The 24,629-nt window shown below is 39.1% G+C and overlaps 1 protein-coding gene and 1 pseudogene across 3 annotated transcripts; one reads left to right on the forward strand and one right to left on the reverse strand.

Moving 5' to 3' along the window:
• The first annotated feature begins 3,002 nt into the window (after positions 1–3,002).
• Positions 3,003–7,288, forward strand: LOC114298327 (metal tolerance protein A2 pseudogene; annotated as a pseudogene). Of its 2 annotated transcripts, none has more exons than XR_014361224.1 (2): positions 3,003–3,141; positions 5,868–7,288. The product of XR_014361224.1 is annotated as a metal tolerance protein A2 pseudogene, transcript variant X2 (transcript). The 2 variants fall into 2 exon arrangements; XR_014361223.1 differs by having other exon boundaries at positions 3,129–3,617.
• Positions 7,289–15,840: 8,552 nt separating this feature from the next.
• LOC145814943 (uncharacterized) lies at positions 15,841–18,650 on the reverse strand. The gene is made up of 4 exons (XM_082911878.1): positions 18,033–18,650; positions 17,187–17,927; positions 16,480–16,683; positions 15,841–16,386 (listed from the first exon to the last, which is right to left on the reverse strand). Exons 1-4 carry the CDS (start codon positions 18,648–18,650, stop codon positions 15,841–15,843), a joined length of 2,109 nt encoding a protein of 702 aa, XP_082768004.1.
• Positions 18,651–24,629: the final 5,979 nt, after the last annotated feature.

Here is a 24,629-nt window from a genome sequence, read left to right on the forward strand (position 1 = left end):
GAGGCCTCCACCTTCGAAGTTGCCTATCCACATCACTAAAGGGTAGGTGGAACTCCTACTCTATCTCTCTCTGTGTGGATGGGCAGGTCTGTAATGTACTCTGTATTCAATAATCTTCAATCATTGCTATTCTTTCTTTTCTACGCTAATCTAACTCCATACGGCTTGGTGTCTTTAGATCAAGGTTTTGAAAAAAGGACCGGGTGGATATTGAAAAAAGAAAAATGATTGAGGGCCCGAAATGGCTTGGCTCGAATGTGGCTCGAATTTTTTTTTTTTTTCCTGCCATTTTCGACGCAGAGGAAGCGGAGGAAGAGAGAGAGGGAGAGGGAGAGGGAGAGGGAGAGGGAGAGGGGTCGCCGCCGTCTCCGATCCGTCGCCGATCGCCGCGCCTCCGCCTCCGTCGCCTCCGCCATGCCTCTGCTCGCCATGCCTCTGCTCGTCGCCTCAGCCATCGCCGATCGCCGCCTCTGCCATCGCCGATCGCCGCGCCCCCCGCCTCCGCCTCCAGCCCATTTTTTAGGCCCCCTCCAGTCCCCCTCCTCCCCCTCCCCCTCCCCCTCCTCCTCCTCCGTCTTCGTCTCCCCCTCCCCCTCTCCGTCTTCGTCTCCTTCTTCTGCTGAAATAAAAAAAAAAAAAAAATTAAAACCACGAAACGATGTCGTTTCGTGGTTTAGGGGCATTCGGGGCGGAGGAATTCGGGCCCTGTAGCATTGTTGTTGAAAAAAAATCAGGTGGATGGGTCACTTAGTTTAATGTCATAATTATGTTATAAATAATTTTTTATAAATTATAAATTAATAATATGGATATTAAAATTTTAATTTTTTTAAAAAAATTCTTAAATATTTTTAGGGATGTTTTTCTATATTTTTTTTAAAAATTCCTAAATATAAGTCATAAACACTTCACATAACCACAAATAAAATTAAAGATGAAATAGAGTTGTACACATAATATATATATATCGAGCCCAACCCTCTCTTTGTACACATAATATATATTGAGTTCAACCTCTCTCTGTGCATAATACATATAATATATATATTTTGGAAGGAAAATGTTTGAGAGCCCTAATTTCTGTGGCTCAAATGGCTCAAATTTGCCAAAAACGACTTTGTTTTGGCAATTTTGATATTGTTTTGTACTCAAAACGACGTCGTTTTGGCAAATTCGAGCCATTTGAGCCACAGAAATTAGGGCCCTCTATCATTGTTGATTTTGGAAACCCCTTCAAACCAAATCAAAGATCACTATGACTATGATACATGCAGTGGTGCCACAAATTACGGAAAAGTATACCTTGAGGTTGAGATTCTTTGGCAGCAACTTTGGTGATGAAGTGTGTAAAGTTTAGATTGGTTAATGGTGTGTGGCGATGATGATTGACAACTGCTAAAGAGAGAAATAAAGCTACCGAGAGAGATAGAGCTGCCGACCGAAACGAAAAATCCCTAGATCGAGATACATAAATGAAAAAGCAAAGAAAGATATGATTTTATATATATATATATATATATATCACAATCAAACCGTTCCGGTTTAATTGACCCGCAATTGGGTCGATCGGTTCAACAGTTTAATACCACGGGTTTTTGTAATTGAACGAGTTAAGGGGGTCGACCGGACTTGAACCTCAACGGGTCATCGGTTCAACCGATCGACCCGGTTCGGATTTCTTTAGATCATGAAATCGTTTTATAATCTTTTCTTATACTGTCTTTAGTTTGTCGGTTATAATCCATGAGAAAGGATCCCCTCATTGAATTCTCTCATTGACTTTCTACTTGATGGGTTATTTGGTCTATTTTTGGGTTTAATTTCGATGATTCGAACCGTTCACATTTTAGAATTTGTCATGTACATCATACTTGTAAAAAATTAAATTAATCGAATATCGGAAGAGTTAAAAACCGTTTATTAAAAAAATTTAATAAACAGTTTTATTGTTTAATAAAACTTTTAGTTCACATGGTTTTTGATATCCGATCGACTTGATTTTTTATAAGTATGATATACATGACAAATTTTAAAATGTGAACGGTTCAGATCATCAAAATTGAACCCAAAAGTCGGCCCAATGAGCCAACAAGTAGGAAGTTAAGTAGGAGATTCGCAGAGAGAATCCTTGCTCATAATCCACATATGGATTTTGATTGCCGCTTGCTCTCTCTCTCTCTCTTTCTCACACACACACACACACTTAGGCCTCATTTGGCAAGTGTCCTTTTAGTCAAAAAGTTACTAAAAAAATCAAAAAACCAACAACCCATACCAAAAATTCAAATATTTCATTTTCTCTCTACTTTTTGCACATCTTTTCGTAAAAAGTCAAAAAGTCATCCCAAACATACTAATTTTTTTTACATCATATTTTAGCCAAAAAATCAAAAAATCACTAAAAAAGCCTGTTCCCAAACGAGGCCTTATACTCTCTTTAGTTTGTCAGTTATAATCCACATATGGATTTTGATTGCCGCCTGCTCTCTCTCTCTCACACACACATACATTTTTAAGAAAGCAGCTTGCCTCTAGCTCTTAATCGGACTGGACGGTGCTGTTCGGCCTGTGGAGGTCTACCATAGGTCCAATTTTGATAATTTAAACCGTTCAATGTGTAGAACTCGTCGAGTACTATATGCTTCACGTTGATCGGATATTGATAGCTATTTCATCTTATCAGTTTTTTTGTAAACCGTTAATTTGTTCACCATCCATTTTTTTTATACAAAACTGATTTGATCACATTGCTATCGATATCCGATCAATGTGATTTTTTACAAATATATAGTATTCGACGAGTTCTACACATTGAACGGTTTGGATTATCAAAACGAGACCCATGGTGAGCCTCTACGGGCTGAACAGTACCGTCTAGTCCGATTAAGAATTGGAGGCAAGCTGCTTCTTATTTTTAATTTTTTTTTCTCCATACATTTTTGTGATTTGTAAACTGGCAATGATTCATATTAAAGTATTGTCAATTTGGGGTGTTCAAGCTCAAACAAACGTGTGGTTCATATGTTAGGGCTTTTGTCTCTATGCAGTTTATTTTACGTCTAAATTCTAATGCTTCTTCGGCTGCTGATGTGTTTTTGTACAAGTAGTTGTAAGCGTCTCTGTCCGGCAAAGTAATTTCATGTATGAATAATACACAGCTTGTGTTTGTTTATGATTGTAGGGAACCAATATGCAGGGCCATATCTCACCTAATTCTATTTATATATATATATATATATTTAACAATCAACTTACGTTAGTCTTCAATGCTTTATTTATTTATTATTTATTTTATTATTTTTAAGATTTTAAAATGTTTGAAGGATCGTCACACTTGGAATTAGTCCTCTCTAATTGGACGGAAGACGGCATATGTGCCCTTCCTTCTTTCACCAAAATTTACTTCTCTTGACTTCCGGCCTTTGTTTTGTTGAGTTGGCTGCGTTGCAGGATACTTTTTCTTCTCGGCTTTGAATCCCCCTATTGTTGTTATGTTGGTCTTTCCTTGTCCAAAAAAGGATCAGTTGGCTATTGGTTTTGTTGTCAAATTTCAGTTCAGTTTTTCATTGCCTGAGAAGCATTGACTTGCGGCTGTTACAATTCAACTCCATTTAAATGTAACCTTGAGCTCATCTTGGTGCTTTGCTTTGAATTCTTAAATGATAACCTTTGTGTTTTTCTCTTGCCTCTTGCTTTATACCTTCAAATTATTACTTCTTGCACTAGTACCAATAATCTTTGAGGAAGCTACCTTCACTGTCAATCTTTTCTCCGATTCTTAACTTTGATTTTTTTTTTTTCATGCACTTAATTAATTAGTGGTTTGTATGAAAGTATCTTTCTATGCTTTTGTTTGTGTTTCCTTTCGTAGTTGAACTTAATACCCTAGTAGCTTCCTATGCTTTTGTTTGTGTTTCCTTCCGTACGTAGTTGAACTTAATACCCTATGTTGTAACTTGTAAGAGAGATGCTAGTACTGCCTCCGCTACGCCTTCTTCCTTATAACTATGAACTATTTAAATTAATCCATGTGCTTTCTCTAGTAATCCCCTTAATGATTGTTTGATTGGGAAATTTGAAGAGGGATCCGAAAAGGAAAAAAGTGTGTGAGACCAGATGAAATGTAGGTATATTTTATTCATATTTCACTTACCTTTTTTCTTTCCAAATCTATCCTCAAATTCCCCAACCAAATACAACATAAAAGTTATAAAAGCTTCACACAAATTGTACCGCCTCTAATGTTGTGTTTAATTGAGGGATTTGATGATGGATTTAGAAAGGAAAATAGAAAAGGTAGGTGTAATGTAAATAAAATATACCTATATTTCACATTTTCTTTTTTTCGTTTCTAAATTCCTCTCTAAATCTTTCAATCAAACACAACGTAAAGGAAAACAACAATCCATTCCAGTGGGCCTATATTATTTGCTACAGGAAACAGTAGGTTTTTTCAAGTGAGAGATGGATGTCACTATCAATGTCAGTCAGTGACTTCCTTTTCTCAATGCTGCAGTTATGGTCTACATTTAAAAGGGTGAAATTTTGAAAAGACCAATCTATAAACCATGGAAGGCTTGCTTTTGGAGAGCACTCTATCGCATTTTGCTGTTGGATTGGTTCTTATCTCATGTTTTTCTGTCCCCTTTATCATTTCTGATTAAGTGTCTGCACTTCCCGCAAGGGATCTTTAGATTGTGTGGAAGAAAATTTAAGATATTGCTATTGAATTGCTGAAGTACAGTAGTCAATTAATATTATTCCCAAACAAATGAACAATATAGCATATTTATGGTACCTTATTGTTTCATACAGTACTTTTGCATCTCAAAATGGTTCATTATCAGCTCAATTTTATTTTATTTTATTTTTTGTGCCTACATTCATTTATTGGGCAGCAGTAATCTCTTAAAAAACTGAAGCCATATCACTTTTATTTGCTGTTACATTGCTTGAATGTTCCCTTTGTTGCTTTCCGAGTTCACTCCTATAGTGCTGGTGTTCTACCCCAAGTGCCATGAAGGTGTCACTTTCTTCCTCTTATTCTCAGACTTTCATGTTGCTATACATAACACATGACTATACATCCCGCAAAAGTTTTGATGCTTGTGTCTTAGGTTCTGAAGAATTTGCATTGATATGTTTGCTTCTATTGCCAAAAGAGAAGGGTTGTGTTAAGTATAGATAAGAAAAGGAAGGAATTTAAGGTTTATTACTTGGTTTTCAAATTCTTTGCTACAATATATAGGAGTGTAAATAGTCATTTGTTTGTTAATTTCAATGCCTGTATCTTAATTACATGAATAGAAAGTGAAGCCGTTTTATGTAAATCTACTTGATAACAAATACTTGATCCTAGCCATGTTTCATTTCTACCTGTGCCATGTCTTTGTGCTCATATCCAAGTTTTTTGTCGAGTCCCCCCATATCCTATAACTAAGGAAACTAGTGAATCTGACACCTAGACATATACCCATTTCTAGCACCCAGACCCGAGTCCATGTGATTTACATAGCCTTTCTGCATAACTATAAGAAATGGTAAAGAAGTTCGTTCACATTCAACCATCATCCATTGATTAAGAACCCAATGTTTTTGTACATTTATTTATTTATTTTTCTTTGGGCTTTGCACAAACCTCTACTTCATTGCAGGCATTCTTTTGCCGGTTCACTGGGTCCCATCCTGCTTATTATATAATGTATGTTTTAGTTATGTTTGACAACTAGAATGCTATTCTGTATACTTGCTAAACATATTGCATCTTTTTGTTGGATCTATGATGGGAAACTTTGTTTCAGTCCTACTAGTAGTGCATGTACAATTGAAAATTGAAGTTTACGAGAGTGTTTTTCTTCTACGTTTAGATGGAAGATCAGACTCATCAACATGGGCAGATTATTGAGATAAGTGGTGAAGTTCCTGTTGGAGAGACGAGCCTCGGAGGGGGCAAAATATGTAGTGAAGCGGCTTGTGGATTTTCAGATGCTGTAACCATCTCCAAGGATGCCAAAGAGCGATCAGCTTCAATGCGGAAGCTTTTTATAGCAGTTGCACTTTGTGTTGTCTTCATGAGCATCGAAATAGTTGGTGGCATCAAAGCCAATAGTCTGGCAATTTTAACTGACGCAGCACATCTACTCTCGGATGTTGCAGCTTTTGCTATTTCACTGTTTTCTTTGTGGGCAGCAGGTTGGGAAGCCACTCCGTGTCAGTCTTATGGATTCTTTAGGGTAGAGATTCTTGGCACTCTGGTTTCCATCCAGCTCATATGGCTTCTTGCGGGGATTTTAGTTTATGAAGCCATTATGAGACTTATTCATGAGACAGGTACTGTCAATGGCTTCCTCATGTTTATTGTTGCTGCTTTTGGTCTGGTGGTAAATATTATCATGGCTGTCATGTTGGGTCATGACCATAGTCATGGTGGCCATGATCATGGTCACAGCCACAGCCATAATGATCATGTTCATGATCGCAGCCATGGATGGAAGATTACGCATCACCATAGTCATGAGGAGCTTGAAGAGCACAGCCATACTGATGAAGAAGCTATTGTGGAACCACTTAACAAGAAATCTTCCCAAGACAAAAGCAAACCAAAAAGTGAACATGAACAAAAGAAGCGACAGAACATTAATGTTCAGGGAGCTTATATCCACGTACTCGGGGATTCCATCCAGAGCGTTGGAGTGATGATTGGAGGGGCAGTCATATGGTATAAACCGGAGTGGAAGATAATTGATCTGATTTGCACCCTTATATTTTCTGTGATTGTTTTGGGGACGACTATCAAAATGCTACGCAACATACTTGAAGTCTTGATGGAAAGCACACCTAGAGAGGTTGATGCGACAAAGCTTGGGAAGGGGCTATGTGAGATAGATGAAGTTATGGCCATCCATGAGCTGCATATCTGGGCCATCACAGTAGGCAAGGTTCTGTTAGCTTGCCATGTCAAAATAAGGCCTGAAGCTGATGCAGACTTGGTGCTAGAGAAAGTGATTGACTATATCAGGAGGGAGCATAATATCAGTCATGTGACCATACAGATAGAGCATTAGTACTCTTAGTAGTGAAACAGATGAGTTGTATGAGCATCTGGGGCAGCTTGTTTGTGTGACTTTATTTTATCCTTTTTTTATTTATTTATTTAAATTCTCTTTACCCATAGAAGAGAATTTTTATTTTATTTTATTTGTTTTTATTGGGGCTGGCTTGTCATGTACAATTTTTAGCATTGGATGGATATTTTAGATTTTGAGCATCAAAGTTGATTTGAGCAGCAGCTCATAGCCTGATTTTGCAATCAATCTACACTTGGTTGCTGTTGTTTTTTTGTTTTGTTTTTGGGGTGCTTGGGAGGCTGTGCGGCCTAGCTTTGGATGGCTACATCAAACAAGATAATCCCTCAAAAGAGGCAACCCGTGAGAGAGAGAAAGAGGGGGGGCCTCCTAAGGATGACTTCACAACTAGAGTTTTTTTTTTTTTTTGATCAGCAAAACAAGAGCTTTATTGATGAATAAAAAGCACAAAACATGCAAAAAACATCAACACAGCAGGGAAACACAAAGAGCATCATAGCTACCCTCAACGATCCCAACTAGGTTGGCACCGTAAAGGAAGTACAATCACATGCTAGCATTTAACCCAAGATTGGTGAGAAACCAATCCAAAACAAAAGCACCCAAAGAAAAAATAAAGAATAGCTACAAAAGAAATAACAACAAAATATCAGCAGCATCTGTTGCTGGGCTCCAAAGAAAGACACCAGTGGTTGGACACCAAAGAATCACACAGGGTACAAACTCCCCTACACCAAACAGCAGCATGAAGAAACCTCTGTTGCTGGACACCTCTGAAGAGACCTCTGATGCTGGACACCAAAGAAACCTCTGTTGCATTGAGATTCCATCAGCAAAGTCAACAATTTATCTCCCCATAGAACCTGTCCAGAACAGCCCATAGAAATCCACTTCTATGTCGCTTAGGGTCATGGTCCACAACAATACCATTAATTAGCACCTTAACAAAACAAGAACTGTTGCAAAAAGCCCCCAGACCAAACAACAAAAAGCAGCAGCAACAGAACATAGCACACCACACCAGCACCAGCATCCAAAACCATCAGACAACACTACAGCAGACAGCTCCATTTTTAAGGCAAAATAAGACCTGGTCTAAAGTATGCTGCACAAAATCAGTGGTTGATATCATAACTCCAGCCACAAATGAGTCCAGCTTAAGACTAAGGCCAAGCTTGTCATAGTAGCAGAGCAGCTTAACAGACCAACAGACCTCCTCATAGTCCCAACAGACCTCCACCAATGCAAACTTAGAAGTTGAATAACATCTCAGCAACCTGATACAAACCATATAGCCAGCAATCAGTTGCAGCTAGCTGCTTCATGCTTCTCCTTGAAGAATCAAAGATTCTGCCTTGATCAACACACAGACCAACACAGACATTCAAGCAGCCATTATTCAGCCATTCAGCCACCCAACCCAGACAGACCAGAACAGATCATTCATCTAGCACCTAAGCATAGCCATTCAAGCATAGCATAGCCAACACACAGCCAGAGCCTAGCCATTCAAGCATAGCATAGCCATTCATTCATCTAGCACCTAAGCATAGCATTCCAGCAGACCAGATGAAGCCATTGAAACTAGGACAGAGCAGCACAAACATGCAGCCATTCAGACATTCAGCCACCTAATAGACATTCAGCCATTCATCAAGCAGCAGATCAGAAATGCTTCGTTTAACAGATCAGTTGAGCTCTCCAAGATGCCAAAAGTACTTAGAATCTTCACCAAACAGCTTTCATTGGCGACAAGATTAACAGACCAATTATAAGCTCCAAAATCAAAATTATCTTCATTGACTAGGCATGCACTTCTGGCTTGCTTGATATCCCTCCATACAGCAGCAGATCAAACTCCCTTGTGTCACACCTTTCAGAATATCTCTCCAACTAAACTAACAACAATCAAAACAGCCACCACACTAGTAACAGTCTAGGGAACCTGCAAGCGCCTCCACTCTACCACCTTTAGAATCAAGAGGACCCAATACACCTCCTAATTTGCTTAAAATTAAAAACAACATCATGGACAGAGAATGATGCACCACTGAAATGAGCTCTCATCTAGATTGCCACTCTCACCTTGATATAGTCACATAGATCTTGAAGATTGGGCTGAACTGAATTGAAAACACAATCATTCCTATAGCTCCACACAGACCACATTATAGCTGATGGTAAGACCCTCCAAATCTGGTTTACTTTCTTCTTAAACTTCCAACCCAACCACCATAGAAGCAAATCTTCAATAGAACTAAGAATAGCCCACTGAAGACCCCACCAAAAAACAATAGCAGACCAGGTTCTCCAGATAAAAGGGCAATGAAGCATAATATGATTAGTTGATTCACCTGCCCCATGACAAAAAATGCACCTCAGAGCATCATCACTTACCAAAATTCCTAACCTGTGAAGCAGCTCTTTTGTTTTCAATCTACCTCTCCAAGCTAACCAAGAAAAGAATTTAGCTTTTGGTGGGGAGAAATTATTCCATAACAGATCAACTGACCTCTGAATGGGACCCTCATTAACTAAACCCCAGGCATAAACATGATTAACCTTGAACACACTTGACTGCATAGGCTTCCAACACAAACAATCAACAGCATCACTTCTTAAAACAGGGCCAGCCCCCAAAAAATTCATAAGTCTAACCAATTCATCATCTTTCCAAGCCCGAAGTGCTCTTCTGAAATTGAAAACCCACCCAGATTGATGAGATCTTCTAGCTACTTGCACACTCAATGAAGACTCTTTATCTTCAACCAGCTGAAACAATCTAGGGAATTGGCTTAAAAGGTTTGTTGATCCCAGCCAAGGATCCCTCCAGAAACTAATTCTTACTCCATTGCCAACTACAATCTGGGCATTATCCTTATAGAATTGAAAGAGCCGACCATTTCTTTGAGCAACTAGTAATAGATCTTTCCACATCTTAGATGTAGAACCAAATTCAGCCAGAAAAGGATACCACCTGCCCCCTATAGAGCCATACTTCTCACAAATTACCAACTTCCACAAAGCATCATCCTCTTGGCCATATCTCCACCACACTTTACTAGCAAACTGTCATTGGCTAACCTGATATTTTTAATCCCTAGACCACCTTGCTTCACACTCCTAGATACCTCTTTCCAACTAACAAGATGGATCTTCCTATGATATTCTGAATCGCCCCATAAAAATGATGCTTGAATTCTATCAATCTCTTTTGCTACACATTCCGGCATTTTAAAAATGGACATGTAATACACAAGTAAAGAACACAACACAGATTTTATGAGAGTAACCCTCCCAACAAAGGACAAAACCCTTCTCTTCCACCCATATAACTTCTTCTTGAATTTCTTCAGAACAGGTTTCCAAGTCGACCTCCTACTAGGGCTGGCCCCCAATGGTAAACCCAAATACTTCAAAGGTAGCTTTTGACTTAGACAATTCAACTTATCAGCAAACTCATCAACCACCACATCAGCCACTTCCACTCCACACACAACACTTTTAGAAAAATTAATCCTTAAACCTGAGATTACCTCAAAACACCTAAGGATTCTTTTAATAGCCACAATTTCAGACCATTCAACCTTACAAAAAATCACTGTATCATCAGCAAATTGCAAATGGGAAACATTCAAACCATTCGCACCTACTGATACACCTTTAAAAAGACTCAATTCCTTAGCTCTTGATATGAGTATGTTCAGACCCTCAGCTACAACATTAAACAAAAATGGTGATAACGGATCACCATGCCTTAAACCTTTTTGGGGACAGAACTCAGGTGATGGTGAGCCGTTAACCAGAATTGAGATTCTAGCAGAAGAAACGCAGCCCTTCAACCACTTAATCTAAACAGCTCCAAAACCAAAACTCTCCAACATTTGATTGAGGTAATTCCAGTTTACTGTGTCATATGCTTTTTCAAAATCCAGCTTAAGAATTAGTCCCTTTCTGTTTGATTTCTTCCACCAATCCACAACCTCATTTGCTATAAGAACTCCATCCATAATGTTCCTCCCACCTAGGAAAGCTGATTGGACTCTGTCAATAACTTTTGGCAAAACTAATCTAAGCCTGTTAGCAAGCACTTTAGACAACACTTTATAAATGGAACTAATGAGATTGATAGGTCTAAAGTCTTTGATTGATTCAGGACAATTAGATTTAGGAACAAGAGTCACAAAAGAACAATTAATGCTATTTCCCAACACCCCATTAGCATGAAACTCCTTCATAAAATCCATGATATCACCCTTCATGATCTTCCAACCCTTTTGAATGCAAAACAAGTTAAATCCGTCTGGACCTGGAGCTTTGTTTCCATCACATTCCTTAACTGCTGCCCAAACCTCTGCTTCTGAGAAATCTAACTCCAAACGTTGAAGTTGGCCTTGATCAATGCAACTAAAATCACCCCCTAGTCTTGGCCTCACTTTCCAACCTTCAGTGAACAAATCTTTAAAATAAACCCATACAGCTTGTTTTAACTCTAAGGGCTCCTCATATAAAATATCATTAATCTTCATTGAATCAATGAGGTTCCTACTTTGTCTTCTGGAGGCCATGATGTGAAAGTATCTGGTGTTTTTATCTCCTTTTAATGCCCAATTTAATCTAGATTTTTGCAACCAGATCCACTCCAATTTTTTCCTACTCTGCCAAACTTCATCTCTGACTTCAATTCTCTTTCTAGCTTCAGATTCTGTAAGATCTCTCTCTTCAGCAACTAAATCCCAGGAGTGTAACTCAGCTTCAGCTACTTTAAGTTTAGATACCACATGACCAAAGACCTCCACATTCCAAATCTTCAATTCCTGCTTGAGTGACCTCAGTTTGGCCATAATTCTGAAGCCAGCCCAACCCTCTACTGGTGCACTAACCAAAATGTCATGGCCTCAAACCCGCCCCTAAAGGTTTGGGCATGACCCGTTCGAAAACGAACATTTAACCTGATGTACATAACATACGGGGCCTTATCGAAAGCACGTAATGTGAAAATAATGATACATATAAACTCCATTGAGCTACTTCTACATGCCAGGATCTCATACATCGCATGCACCATAGTAGATAGATAAAGTCCCAAATTATATCACGGAGCATCGGTTATATACAACACATATACAGTCCCAGCCCTATGATTGGGCATATGCAACAACTATTGAAGTTATATACATTCGACCTTAGGTGGGCAATCAAAAAGTAAGCCAACATCTTAGCAAACTTCACAAAATAAGTAGCATTGCACAGTGCCCGGACCCACGAAGGTTGACAAAAGAAAAACAGGCGTCATGGCTAAGACTGATCACCTGGTTGGTTACCTACAGAAACAGGCATAACACAGAGTGAGCCAGGCTCAATGAATAGTAATACTTAAATAAATTGATGCTTAACTTAAAATATAATACATCAAAGCGTAAGAAGATGCACACATAGTTAGTCTGATTTTGTACTAATTTCATAACGGCCTTAGGCCCATTCTTGAAACGTAATGGCTTGAGACATAATATCTTGAAACATGATGGCTATAAGCCCTTAAACGTAGTGGCATAAAGCCCTTAAACATGGTGGCGTTTAGCCCTTGAACATGGTGGCACGAGGCCCTTGAATAAGTTGGCATTAAGCCCTTAAATCATTTGGCATTAAGCCCTTGAACATGCTTGTATGAACTCAAGAGATGTCTCACACGGATTCTAGAGGTGACTCACTTTGTAGCACTTAGTTCCGTGTAGCACTTTGTTTCATATCATAACAACTTATACGGAATGGCCATAGGCCTCGAGTCTTACAAACACTTAGAGTCATGTGAAAGTATTTCATTCTTTCCTTTAATTCTTTTCATGCTTGGCTTCATTCACATAATTACATACATAATGGTCATGCGTTAATAGAATGCTAATGACAACCATTAGCTATATGTGAAGCGTAATACTACTCACAGTGTTGTGATGACGTGCTTGTTCCTCCCGGAGTGTGCCCTGCACACATTCAAAACTTACAATTTAGTTCATCTTTCATGCCAAATTACTTTCTGTTTCGTTTTACTTCGAAGGAATTTATAAATATCGAAAAGGCATCAAATATCTATTCTGACAATATTAGAGGGTCCTACACTCAAAACGAAGCAATCCATGTTTTTCAGCATGGGCCGTACGTGCAGCTGTGAGCCCCGCACGTGCGGCAGACTCCCCCGCACGTGCGGCAAAATTCCCCTGCACGTGCTTTTTAGGCAGAACCAAACCACCAAAATTCAGCATTTGCCGCACATGCGGCAGTGACTCCCGTACATGCGGCGATTCCCCTGTTTTGGTCTGAAATTTGCAACAAAAACACATCTTTTGGTACATCTTCACAAGATTCAATTTGGCATGTTCAATTGGGAGTCCATAACTTAAAACTCATGTTAATAAAAGCTTCAAATACATACATTAATCTAGTTAGAACTAGCTCTTAAATTCTTACCCACAATCTAGTTTTCTTTTGCATCCAACATCATAAAACATCATAGCTATATATATATACACCCTTCATAACTTTCATGAGAAAATAAGACATAAAAGCTAGTCTCTTCACATACATGCATAAGCAACTTACTTCAACATCACATATTGAGAAAACATATTTTCTTTTCATTAAATCCCCACACACTCTAACTTACATAATCCTCCAAGGAGGTTATTCAAAAGAGAACTTAACAAGAGAGCATGATTCAAGCAACACACATACCTTGGATCCTGAATTCTACAATCCCTCACAAGGTTCCAATCTTTGTTCTTGATGACTTCCCCTCCCTCTCTAGTTTTCTCCTCTTAAACAATATTTGAGATGATAACTAGGGCTAAGTAATTGTCTAGGGAGGGAGCATACATATATAGATATAGGTGAATAAAGACGAAAATCAATCGTTTAAACATCCGAAATTGAAATTTTCCAAAAATACTTAATATTACCGAAAAATTATGCTGATCACATATATAAAATCAATTTCAGATAATTAAGCCCCTAAGGCTTCCAATTTCTGATTCAAACATGCCAATGTAACAGATACTTTTCTTATTTAAACAGATAGATACCTGTAAACATGGAGTTCACTTACTTAACCTTAATTTCTCATAGAATTTCACAATAAACATTCAAAAACACAAAATAGGGTCTGAAAATATATCAGAAAACATGTACGAGGGTCGGGTTATTACACTCTCCCCCCCTTAAATAAGTTTGGTCCCTCAAACTTGTTTTACCTTAGGGTAGAAACAAATGCGGATACTGGTGTTGCATTTCCACCTCTCTTTCCCAAGTTGCATCGGTTCCGGAATGTTCTTGCCATTCCACTTTTACCATTGGAATTTCTCAGTTTCGTAATTGTTTCACTTGCCAGTCCATAATGCGGATTGGTTTTTTCTCATAAGTTAAACTTGTCATCTAGCTCAATTTGGCGATAATCAATAACATGAGACGGATTCGCAAGATACCCTCGAAGCATAGAGACATGAAACACATTATGTACTTGACTCATATGTGGCGGAAGGGCAACCCGGTAAGCTACCGGACCCACTCTTTCCAGAATTTGAAAGGGATCAACATACCGGGGTGTTAATTCCCTTTTTTCCCGAATCTGGGATGTCCTTTCATCGGAGTGACCTTCACAAAGACATGACTATTCACTTCAAATTTCAAATCCCTCCGTCGGTTATCCGCATAACTCTTCTGTCTACTTTGTGCAATTTTCAATCTTTCCCGAATAAGTTTAACCTTTTTAGTGGTCAACTGAACAATTTCAGGTCCAAGTAAGGATTTCTCCCCAACTTCAGCCCAACACACGGGAGAACGACACAGTCTTCCATACAGAGCTTCATAGGGTGCCATGTCAATGCTTGAGTGGTAACTATTGTTGTATGCGAACTCTACCAACAGTAGATGAGTTTCCCAACTGTCTTGAAAATCTAGCACACACATTCGGAGCATATCTTCCAGATTTTGTATCGTTCTCTCGGATTGACCGTCAGTCTGAGGATGGAAAGCTGTGTATCGTTCTCTCGGATTGACCGTCAGTCTGAGGATGGAAAGCTGTGCTGAACTTTAATTCTGTACCCATGGCTTCTTGTAAACTTTGCCAGAATCTGGAAACAAACTTCGGATCCCTGTTCGATACAATTGAGACCGGAACACCATGAAGCCTTACAATTTCATTCATATAAATTACCGCCAGTTTATCTGCATTATACTACGTCTTTACTGGTAGGAAGTGGGCGGACTTAGTTAATCGGTCTACAATGACCCATATTGAATTCATGCCTCAAGGAGTCTGTGGTAACCCCACAACGAAATCCATGGTCAAATGTACCCACTTCCATTCTGGGATTGGAAGGGGCTATAGCAATCCTGCTGGTCTCTAATGCTCCGCTTTTACTTGCTGGCATTGCAAACATTTAGAGACGAACTCCGCGATCTCCTTCTTCATATTTGGCCACCAAAAATTTTGTTTCAAATCTCGGTAGATTTTGGTACTCCCTGGATGCATTGAAAATCTTGAGGTATGTGCTTCTTCCATCAACTTTTGCTTAAGGTTTAACACATTAGGGACACATACTCGATTTTGAAATTTGAGCACCATATCTACCAAACTAAATCCCGGTTTCGACTTGGTTCCTAACTCACCACCTATCTTCCTTAAAGTTTCATCTTCCATCTGATATAATTTAATTTCCTCAAGTAAGGTTGGTTGGGCCACCACTGCTGCCACTAAAGCTTCCTATCCATGTAATACAAGGTCCACTTCTATTTTAGCCAATTCATCTGCTAATTCCTTTTGCCCTGTAACCAAATTGGTTAAAGTCCCCATACTTTTTCGACTAAGTGCATCCGTAACTGTGTTGGCTTTGCCAGGATGGTAATGGATCTGCAAGTCATAATCTTTAATAAGTTCCAACCACCGTCGCTGCCGCATATTCAACTCTTTTTGAGTAAAAAGGTATTTGAGACTTTTATGGTCAGTGTACACTTCGCAAGTAGTGCCATACAGATAGTGTCTCCATATCTTCAAAGCAAAGATTACTGCTGCTAACTCAAGATCACGCGTGGGATAATTCTTCTCATGGGGCTTCAATTGACGAGAAGCATAAGCGATCACTCTGCCATTTTGCATAAGTACACAACCAAGCCCTTTATGGGAAGCATCACTGTAGATTACAAACCCTTCAGTTCCAGATAGTAAGGCCAGCACTGGTGCTGTAGTTAACTTTGTCTTCAATTCCTGGAAAGCAGATTCCCGCTCCTCTGACCATTCAAATGCAACTCCCTTTCAAGTCAGTTGTGTAAGCGGCACAACAATTTTGGAAAAATCTTGAACAAATCGTCTATAATATCCGGCTAACCCCATAAAACTACGTACTTCGGTCACATTAGTGGGAGTTGGCCAATTCACAATTGCCTCAATCTTGTGTGGATCAACATATACTCCGTCCTTTGTGATAACATGCCCCAAAAATGCCACCTCTAGTAGCCAGAATTCACATTTCTTCAACTTTGCATATAGTTTCTTTTCTTGGAGGGTTTGAAGGATCAAGCGAAGATGATTCTCGTGAGCTCCTGCATTCTTCGAATAAATGAGAATATCGTCAATAAAGACCACCACAAATTCATCCAAATAGGGCTTAAAGATGCGGTTCATCAAATCCATAAAAGCTGCTGGGGTGTTAGTCACTCCAAAGGGCATAACCAGAAATTCATAATGGCCATATCGGGTTCGAAAAGCTGTCTTCTCGACATCATCAGCTTTGACCTTTAATTGATGGTATCAGGACCGTAGATCGATTTTAGAAAAGACTTGTGCCCCTTGAAGCTGGTCAAATAAATCATCGATCCTTGGTAACGGGTACTTATTCTTGATTGTTACCTTATTAAGTTCTCTGTAATCAATACAAAGCCGGAGTGTTCCATCTTTCTTTTTCACAAACAAAACGGTGCACCCCACGGAGACACACTTGGACGGATGAATCCTTTGTCCAGTAAATCTTGCAACTAAATTTTTAATTCCTTCATCTCAACTAGCGACATTCTATAGGGAGTCTTAGAAATGGGTTGAGTTCCCGGTGCTACGTCAATAGTAAACTCAATTTCACGATCTATTAACTGCCCTGGTAACTCTTCCGGAAAAACATTAGGGAATTCACAAACAACTGGAATCATGTTAACGTCCCCATTCATCACTTGCCCCTCCAAAACACTGCATAAATACCCCTGACACCTTTTCTGAATTAATTTACAGGCCCTTGCTGCCGAAATCAAATAAGGTTGAGAAGTCACTTCCTGTTCCTGGAAAACAAACTCTGACTGTCCCGGAGGATGGAAATTAATTTTCTTAGTCAAACAGTCTATAGTCGCCCCATATTCACTCAGCCAATCCATTCCCAGAATAACATCAAAATAGGTTATGTCGAGAGGTAACAGATTAGCATACACCCAACTATTCCCAAGTTGGAGTTCATAAACTAAATATATAGAAGCACAGATCATAGAGTCTCCCAAAGGTGAAGACACACATAACATATAAGACAAGTTTTCTTCTGTTTTATCTAAATTAGGAGCAAATAGTTTCGACACAAAAGAGTGGGTGGAACCAGAATCAAACAATACATGGGCAGAATGACCGTGAACAATAAATGTACCTGACACCACTGTTGCTGCATTTTGCACATCTCCCGGAACCAATGCAAACACCCTGCCTTGTCTCGCGGTATCTTTTTTGTTAGTCAGTTTCGCCGGTGCCTTGGTGTTGGTAGTTGGTGCCGACCCCACTGAATTGGTAGCAGCCCTATTGCCATTTTGTTGCTGCTTCCTCTGAGGGCAATCCCTTATCACATGACCCGTTTTCCCACACTAGAAGCAGGCTCCAGACTTCCGGTAGCATATTCCACGATGCTTCTTTCCACACTCCACACATACGGGAATTGGATCCTGACTAAGGGTAGAAGCATTTGAAGTCCTTGAATTTTGCTTCTTGTTTGGCGGAGTAGTTGACCCCTTCGACCATTGGCCGTTTTGTCTTTTCCCTTTCAATTCAGAAATTCGATTTTGTGCAGCAATATTTCCTTCCGCTATGACGGCCCTCTCCAACACATCTACATAGGTAGGCAACTTCAACATATTGACTCGGTCTAGAATAGCACCCTGTAGTCCCCCTTCAAATTTTCGTGTCTTCTTATAATCCGTGTCTACCATATGAGGCGCGAACCGGGCTAACTCCGCAAATTGGGCTTCATATCCAGTAACAGTCTTGTTCCCTTGTCTGAGAGTTTCAAATTCAGTCACCTTCTTATCTCGCATACTTTGAGGGAAATATTTATCATAAAACAATTCCAAGAACCTGTCCCATGTCAATCCTTGATGTATAGTTCTCGTAAGCATCCACCATCTCCGTGCCTCGTCCTCAAGGGTAAAGGTAGCCAGTTGCACCTTTTGAGCTTCGGTGTAGGGAAAAACTTCAAATAATTTCTCTATTCCCAACACCCATGCTTTTGCTTTCATTGGCTCTATTCCTCCTTTGAAGGATGGCGGTTTCATCTTTTTAAACTCCTTAGTAAGGGTAATGGTCCGGTCTTCAGCATGGAAATCTTGTACTGTCGGTGGAGGTATCGGTGGCGGTGGCGGTGGCGGTGGCGGTTGTTGTTGAGGCTATTGCTGTTGTTGTCGTAGGGTTTCCGCCATTTCCATAATCATTCTTTCCATCCTATCCAACCGTGCAGAAGTAGCATCTTCCGTATCTTCTGTCCTTGTCCTCACCATAGCCTACACAACAATCAATTATACACAATAGACATAATTTCAAATTGTTAGCATTATCAGAGTTCATATAACGTTGCCATCGACCTCTTCTATACTTTCAGGGTGTCATGCATGATGCCTAAATCTTTTCTAGACACCCTAAAGCTCAATGGATCCGATTGTGAGATAGCAACTCGTGCTCTGATACCACTTGTCACGGCCTCAAACCCGTCCCTAAAGGTTTGGGCATGACCCGTTTGAAAACGAACATTTAACCTGATGTATATAACATACGGGGCCTTATCGGAGGCATGTAATGTGAAAATAATGATACATATAAACTCCATTGAGCTACTTCTACATGCCAGGATCTCATACATCGCATGCACCATAGTAGATAGATAAAGTCCCAAACTATATCACGGAGCATCGGTTATATACAACACATATACAGTCCCAGCCCTATGATTGGGCATATACAACAACTATTGAAGTTATATACATTCGACCTTAGGTGGGCAATCAAAAAGTAAGCCAACATCTTAGCAGACTTCACAAAATAAGTAGCCTTGCACAGTGCCTGGACCCACGAAGGTTGACAAAAGAAAAACAGGCGTCATGGCTAGGACTGATCACCTGGTTGGTTATCTACAGAAACAAGCATAACACAGAGTGAGCCAGGCTCAGTGAATAGTAATACTTAAATAAATTGATGCTTAACTTAAAATATAATACATCAAAGCGTAAGAAGATGCACACATAGTTAGTCTGATTTTGTACTAATTTCATAACGGCCTTAGGCCCATTCTTGAAACGTAATGGCTTGAGACATAATATCTTGAAACATGATGGCTATAAGCCCTTAAACGTAGTGGCACAAAGCCCTTAAACATAGTGGCGTTTAGCCCTTGAACATGGTGGCACGAGGCCCTTGAATAAGTTGGCATTAAGCCCTTAAATCATTTGGCATTAAGCCCTTGAACATGCTTGTATGGACTCAAGAGGTGTCTCACACGGATTCTAGAGGTGACTCACTTCGTAGCACTTAGTTCCGTGTAGCACTTTGTTTCATATCATAACTACTTATACGGAATGGCCATAGGCCTCGAGTCTTACAAACACTTAGAGTCATGTGAAAGTATTTCATTCTTACCTTTAATTCTTTTCATGCTTGGCCTCATTCACATAATTACATACATAATTGTCATGCGTTAATAGAATGCTAATGACAACCATTAGCTATATGTGAAGCGTACTACTACTCACAGTGTTGTGATGACGTGCTTGTTCCTCCCGGAGTGTGCCCTGCACACATTCAAAACTTACAATTTAGTTCATCTTTCATGTCAAATTACTTTCTGTTTCGTTTTACTTCGAAGGAATTTATAAATATCGAAAAGGCATCAAATATCTATTCCAACAATATTAAAGGGTCCTACACGCAAAACGGAGCAACCCATGTTTTTCAGCATGCGGCAGACTCCCCCGTACGTGCGGCAAAGTTCTCCCGCACGTGCTTTTTAGGTAAAACCAAACCACCAAAATTCAGCATTTGCCGCACGTGCGGCAGTGACTCCCGCACATGCGGCGATTTCCTGTTTTGGTCAGAAATTTGCAACAAAAACACATCTTTTGGTACATCTTCACGAGACTCAATTTGGCATGTTCAATTAGGAGTCCATAACTTAAAACTCATGTTAATAAAAGCTTCAAATACATACATTAATCTAGTTAGAACTAGCTCTTAAATTCTTACCCACAATCTAGTTTTCTTTTGCATCCAACATCATATAACATCATAGCTATATATATATACACCCTTCATAACTTTCATGAGAAAATAAGACATAAAAGCTAGTCTCTTCACATACATGCATAAGCAACTTACTTCAGCATCACATATTGAGAAAACATATTTTCTTTTCATTAAATCCCCATACACTCTACCTTACATAATCCTCCAAGGAGGTTATTCAAAAGAGAACTTAACAAGAGAGCATGATTCAAGCAACACACATACCTTGGATCTTGAATTCTATAATCCCTCACAAGGTTCCAATCTTTCTTCTTGATGACTTCCCTTTCCTCTCTAGTTTTCTCCTCTTAAACAATATTTGAGATGATAACTAGGGCTAAGTAATTGTCTAGGGAGGGAGCATACATATATAGATATAGGTGAATAAAGACGAAAATCAATCGATTAAACATCTGAAATTGAAATTTTCCAAAAATACTTAATATTACCGAAAAATTATGCTGATCACATATATAAAATCAATTTCAAATAGTTAAGCCCCTAAGGCTTCCAATTTCTGATTCAAACATGCCAATGTAACAGATACTTTTCTTATTTAAACAGATAGATACCCCTAAGCATGGAGTTCACTTACTTAACCTTAATTTCTCATAGAACTTCACAATAAACATTTAAAAACACAAAATAGGGTCTGAAAATATATCAGAAAACATGTACGAGGGTCAGGTTATTACACCAAACCTTTTTAACTTCTTTAAAAAAGCTGGGATGTAACACCCATGCATTTAAAAATTTGAAAGGCATGGGACCCTAATCCCGCTCATCTTCCTTCAAAAAGATTGGGCAATGATCAGAAAAAAAACCTAGGAAGGCCCCATAACTTAAAACTAAACCATTCAAGCGACTCCGAATTTAATAGAAATCTATCAATTCTACTCCAGCACACTCCCAACTGTGAATTACTCCAAGTGTATTGCCTCCCTAACATAGGTACATCCACAAATTCCAGTTTATTAACGAAATCATTGAATTCCTGCATGCCCCTATCACTTCTAACACAACCTTTCCTTTCCCTTATATTTTTAATTTCATTGAAATCCCCCCCTAAACACCAAGGTTCAGGGAAGGATGCTTTTAAATTAGCTAGAACCTCTCAAAGATGCCTTCTCCCACTACTATCGTTAGGGACATAGACATTAACAATGACACAGTCAAGTTTTTACTGTGTCCTTTATTAGCCAAAAGATGTGCACACCTGTGGCCCTCTTATTGTATGAATAAACTTGGTCCAACATGGTGTTTCGAGAGAAGGGTAATAATAGATAGACCTTCTCTTAGTTTCTTATCGCCAATGCCAGGTTCTACAGCCAATCTCATCAACCAAAATAAACAATACCCCGGCAGGCTCATTAATAATTTTGAGCTCTACGCATATGCATAGAAGATAATCAATAATGTTATGTTATTTAGAATTTTATCAATAAAAGTTTTTAAAATTTGAAACGTATGATTAGATTCATTATGGGAGTAGTCCACAATATATCTAGTTTAAATTTATGCTTGGTCTCTTAAAAAAGCCAAAAAGTCACTATTCTATTTAAGTCACATCACCTCTCTACCACATCACTTCAAACCCAATTCATATTTCATAAAAAGTCAAAAAGTGCACTTATTTAGGTCATTCCAAACCACCCCTTACATTATACATTAAAATTTTAAGTACATACTTTTTTAAATAAGAATTCTGAGTTTATAGCATTTCTCAAAAGTGATAAGTAATAAATTTTCTTATTTTTTTGGTCTGATTCAAATTGAGACTTGATGAAGATAAGAAAAAAAATTAAACACCAACTCCAAAGAATAAAAATATAAACAAGAAAAAAGAAAAAGAAAAAGAAAAAAAAGAGAAGGTTTATTTGGGCCCAACAAAGGCCAACCTGTAGAATCCTATCCCATGAAACACCATAAAATGCCTATCCAAGAGCCATGTCAGCACTATCCAGATGATTGCGGGAATGAGTGGTTGTCCACCTATTTAAAAGGGAGGAAGTTGAATAATTTGTTGTATTTTGTTAATATGGATTGCGTAATTATGTTAATATCTAACAGGGAGAAGTAACCATTGTATTGAAATTGTTTGGATTAATCATGTTGAGTGGGGTTGGATTGTGGCTTTGGCATCAAGGATGTGATTTTTAATCAAATGAATAAAATGAATTTGTAGAAAATGATTTGAGTAGTGTGGATTGGAAAATAAGGAAAATTGGTTTTTGGAAAGAAAATGAAATCATAACCCTTCGTAAATTAATAATGAACCTGAGGTCGGATTTCAAAACCTTTACATATTATTATTGTTATTGGACTTAAGGTCTCGTGAGAATTGGATTGTTGTCTTACGTGTATTTAATACATATGCTTAGAGGTTTTGTCCTTGCTCATTGGTGGAGGTTGGCATTGTTGTGTTGAATAATATCGTGTATGTAGTACACTTGTGTTATTATGCATTCTAGTATGTTGAGATGTTTGGAAATGTTCACGCGCTGAAATAAGAGGTACCATTACCTTCTAACTAGTGCCCAGATGTAGACGTCCCCGAACGCCCCGAGAGAGACGAGCTCCCGTTCTGTTCATTTTGGGGTCACTACAGCTCAGGACTCTCAAATTTGTCACGGTTCTAAATCTGAACCAAAGAGTCCAAATCCGGCAAGTCGTTTTGAGAAAACTGATTTTTGAAAGAAGTGCCAAACATGGACTGCTTTGCCAGATACAGAGTCGCCACCTAAATTTTTTTTTTTAATGGGAAATTTAGGAAACCCTGACTCGGTGCCAAAAGGCCACGTGTCCGTCATCACCAAAGTTGCCTCGGCTCGGGAACTTGGGTACAATTGGGGAAGGTCACTTCGTGAGCACCCCCGCTCGCCCGATCAAAGATCGGCCTCTACTAACCATGATATCTATTTTTGAAAACATTGTATGTTCTTATTCTGGTTTATTAGCCTAGGTTACTATGTGATGTGCACAGCATACAAGTATAGACTGGATCGCCTGAATTGGAACAAAACATTTCATGTTTGTTTTTGAAAACGATTTGCTGCCCGCAGGTAGGCTTGAAACATTTGATGATTTATTCCAATTCAGATAACCCAACCTTCACCCACAGGCACTCAGGCAGTTATATCACATAAGCAATTAGCCTCATGGCAAGCATGCTATCATGGCAGTCACTCACACGCATGCAAGGATGCTAAAGCATAAAGCTCACCGGGTACTTCAAGCCAAAACAAAAACTACATTAGAAATCATGTATGATCCTAAATATACAGAAATGCCTAATGTAACACATGCAAAAATGCAACTATAGCAGGCTCGGCTATTCTAAGATGGCATATGGAATGCTACAGCTAACATGTATTCAACTTGGAATTGAAATACAAATGCAGTTAGTATGATGCACTGAGCCCGGTGCATGCAAGACAGATGAATGAATACAAACATGCTATCATACTGCATGCTAATTGAAATATGCCCTAATCTAACCATCATAAGCGGATAAATAAAAGGGAGAAAGACGTGGGGTTGGAAGACATACATCACACTCACGCACGCTTATTACAGTTGTGCCCTCGCGCAGAGGGTCCGAATAAATAATACAGTCCAAATATTACAGTCCCGAATAAAAGAATATTACAGTCCAAAATATTACAAAATCCTAATTAATTAACAAATTAACTAAGAATATAAATAAAACTGGCGTGCAAGCCAGGGACTGCCTTGCTTCTGATGGATGATGCATGTCCGGGTTGTCTTGCGCGGAAATCCACCGGAATGCCCCAATTAGCCTCTGTTTACACCTGTTCTTGAAATGCGTGCCAAGCCCCAAAAAGTTGCTGATTCTTCATTTTGCTGCAACAGAGAGCAGGAAAGGGGCATAGCAATGTATTTGCACAGATATATGCATGTCTCGATCCTCGTGCCACCAATCACGCGTATCGAGGCATGATGGCCGAGGAGTCGAATTGCAC

Source organism: Camellia sinensis, chromosome 2 (genome assembly GCF_055761805.1).
Source record: "Camellia sinensis isolate YWXY chromosome 2, ASM5576180v1, whole genome shotgun sequence".
NCBI classification, from domain to species: domain Eukaryota; kingdom Viridiplantae; phylum Streptophyta; class Magnoliopsida; order Ericales; family Theaceae; genus Camellia; species Camellia sinensis.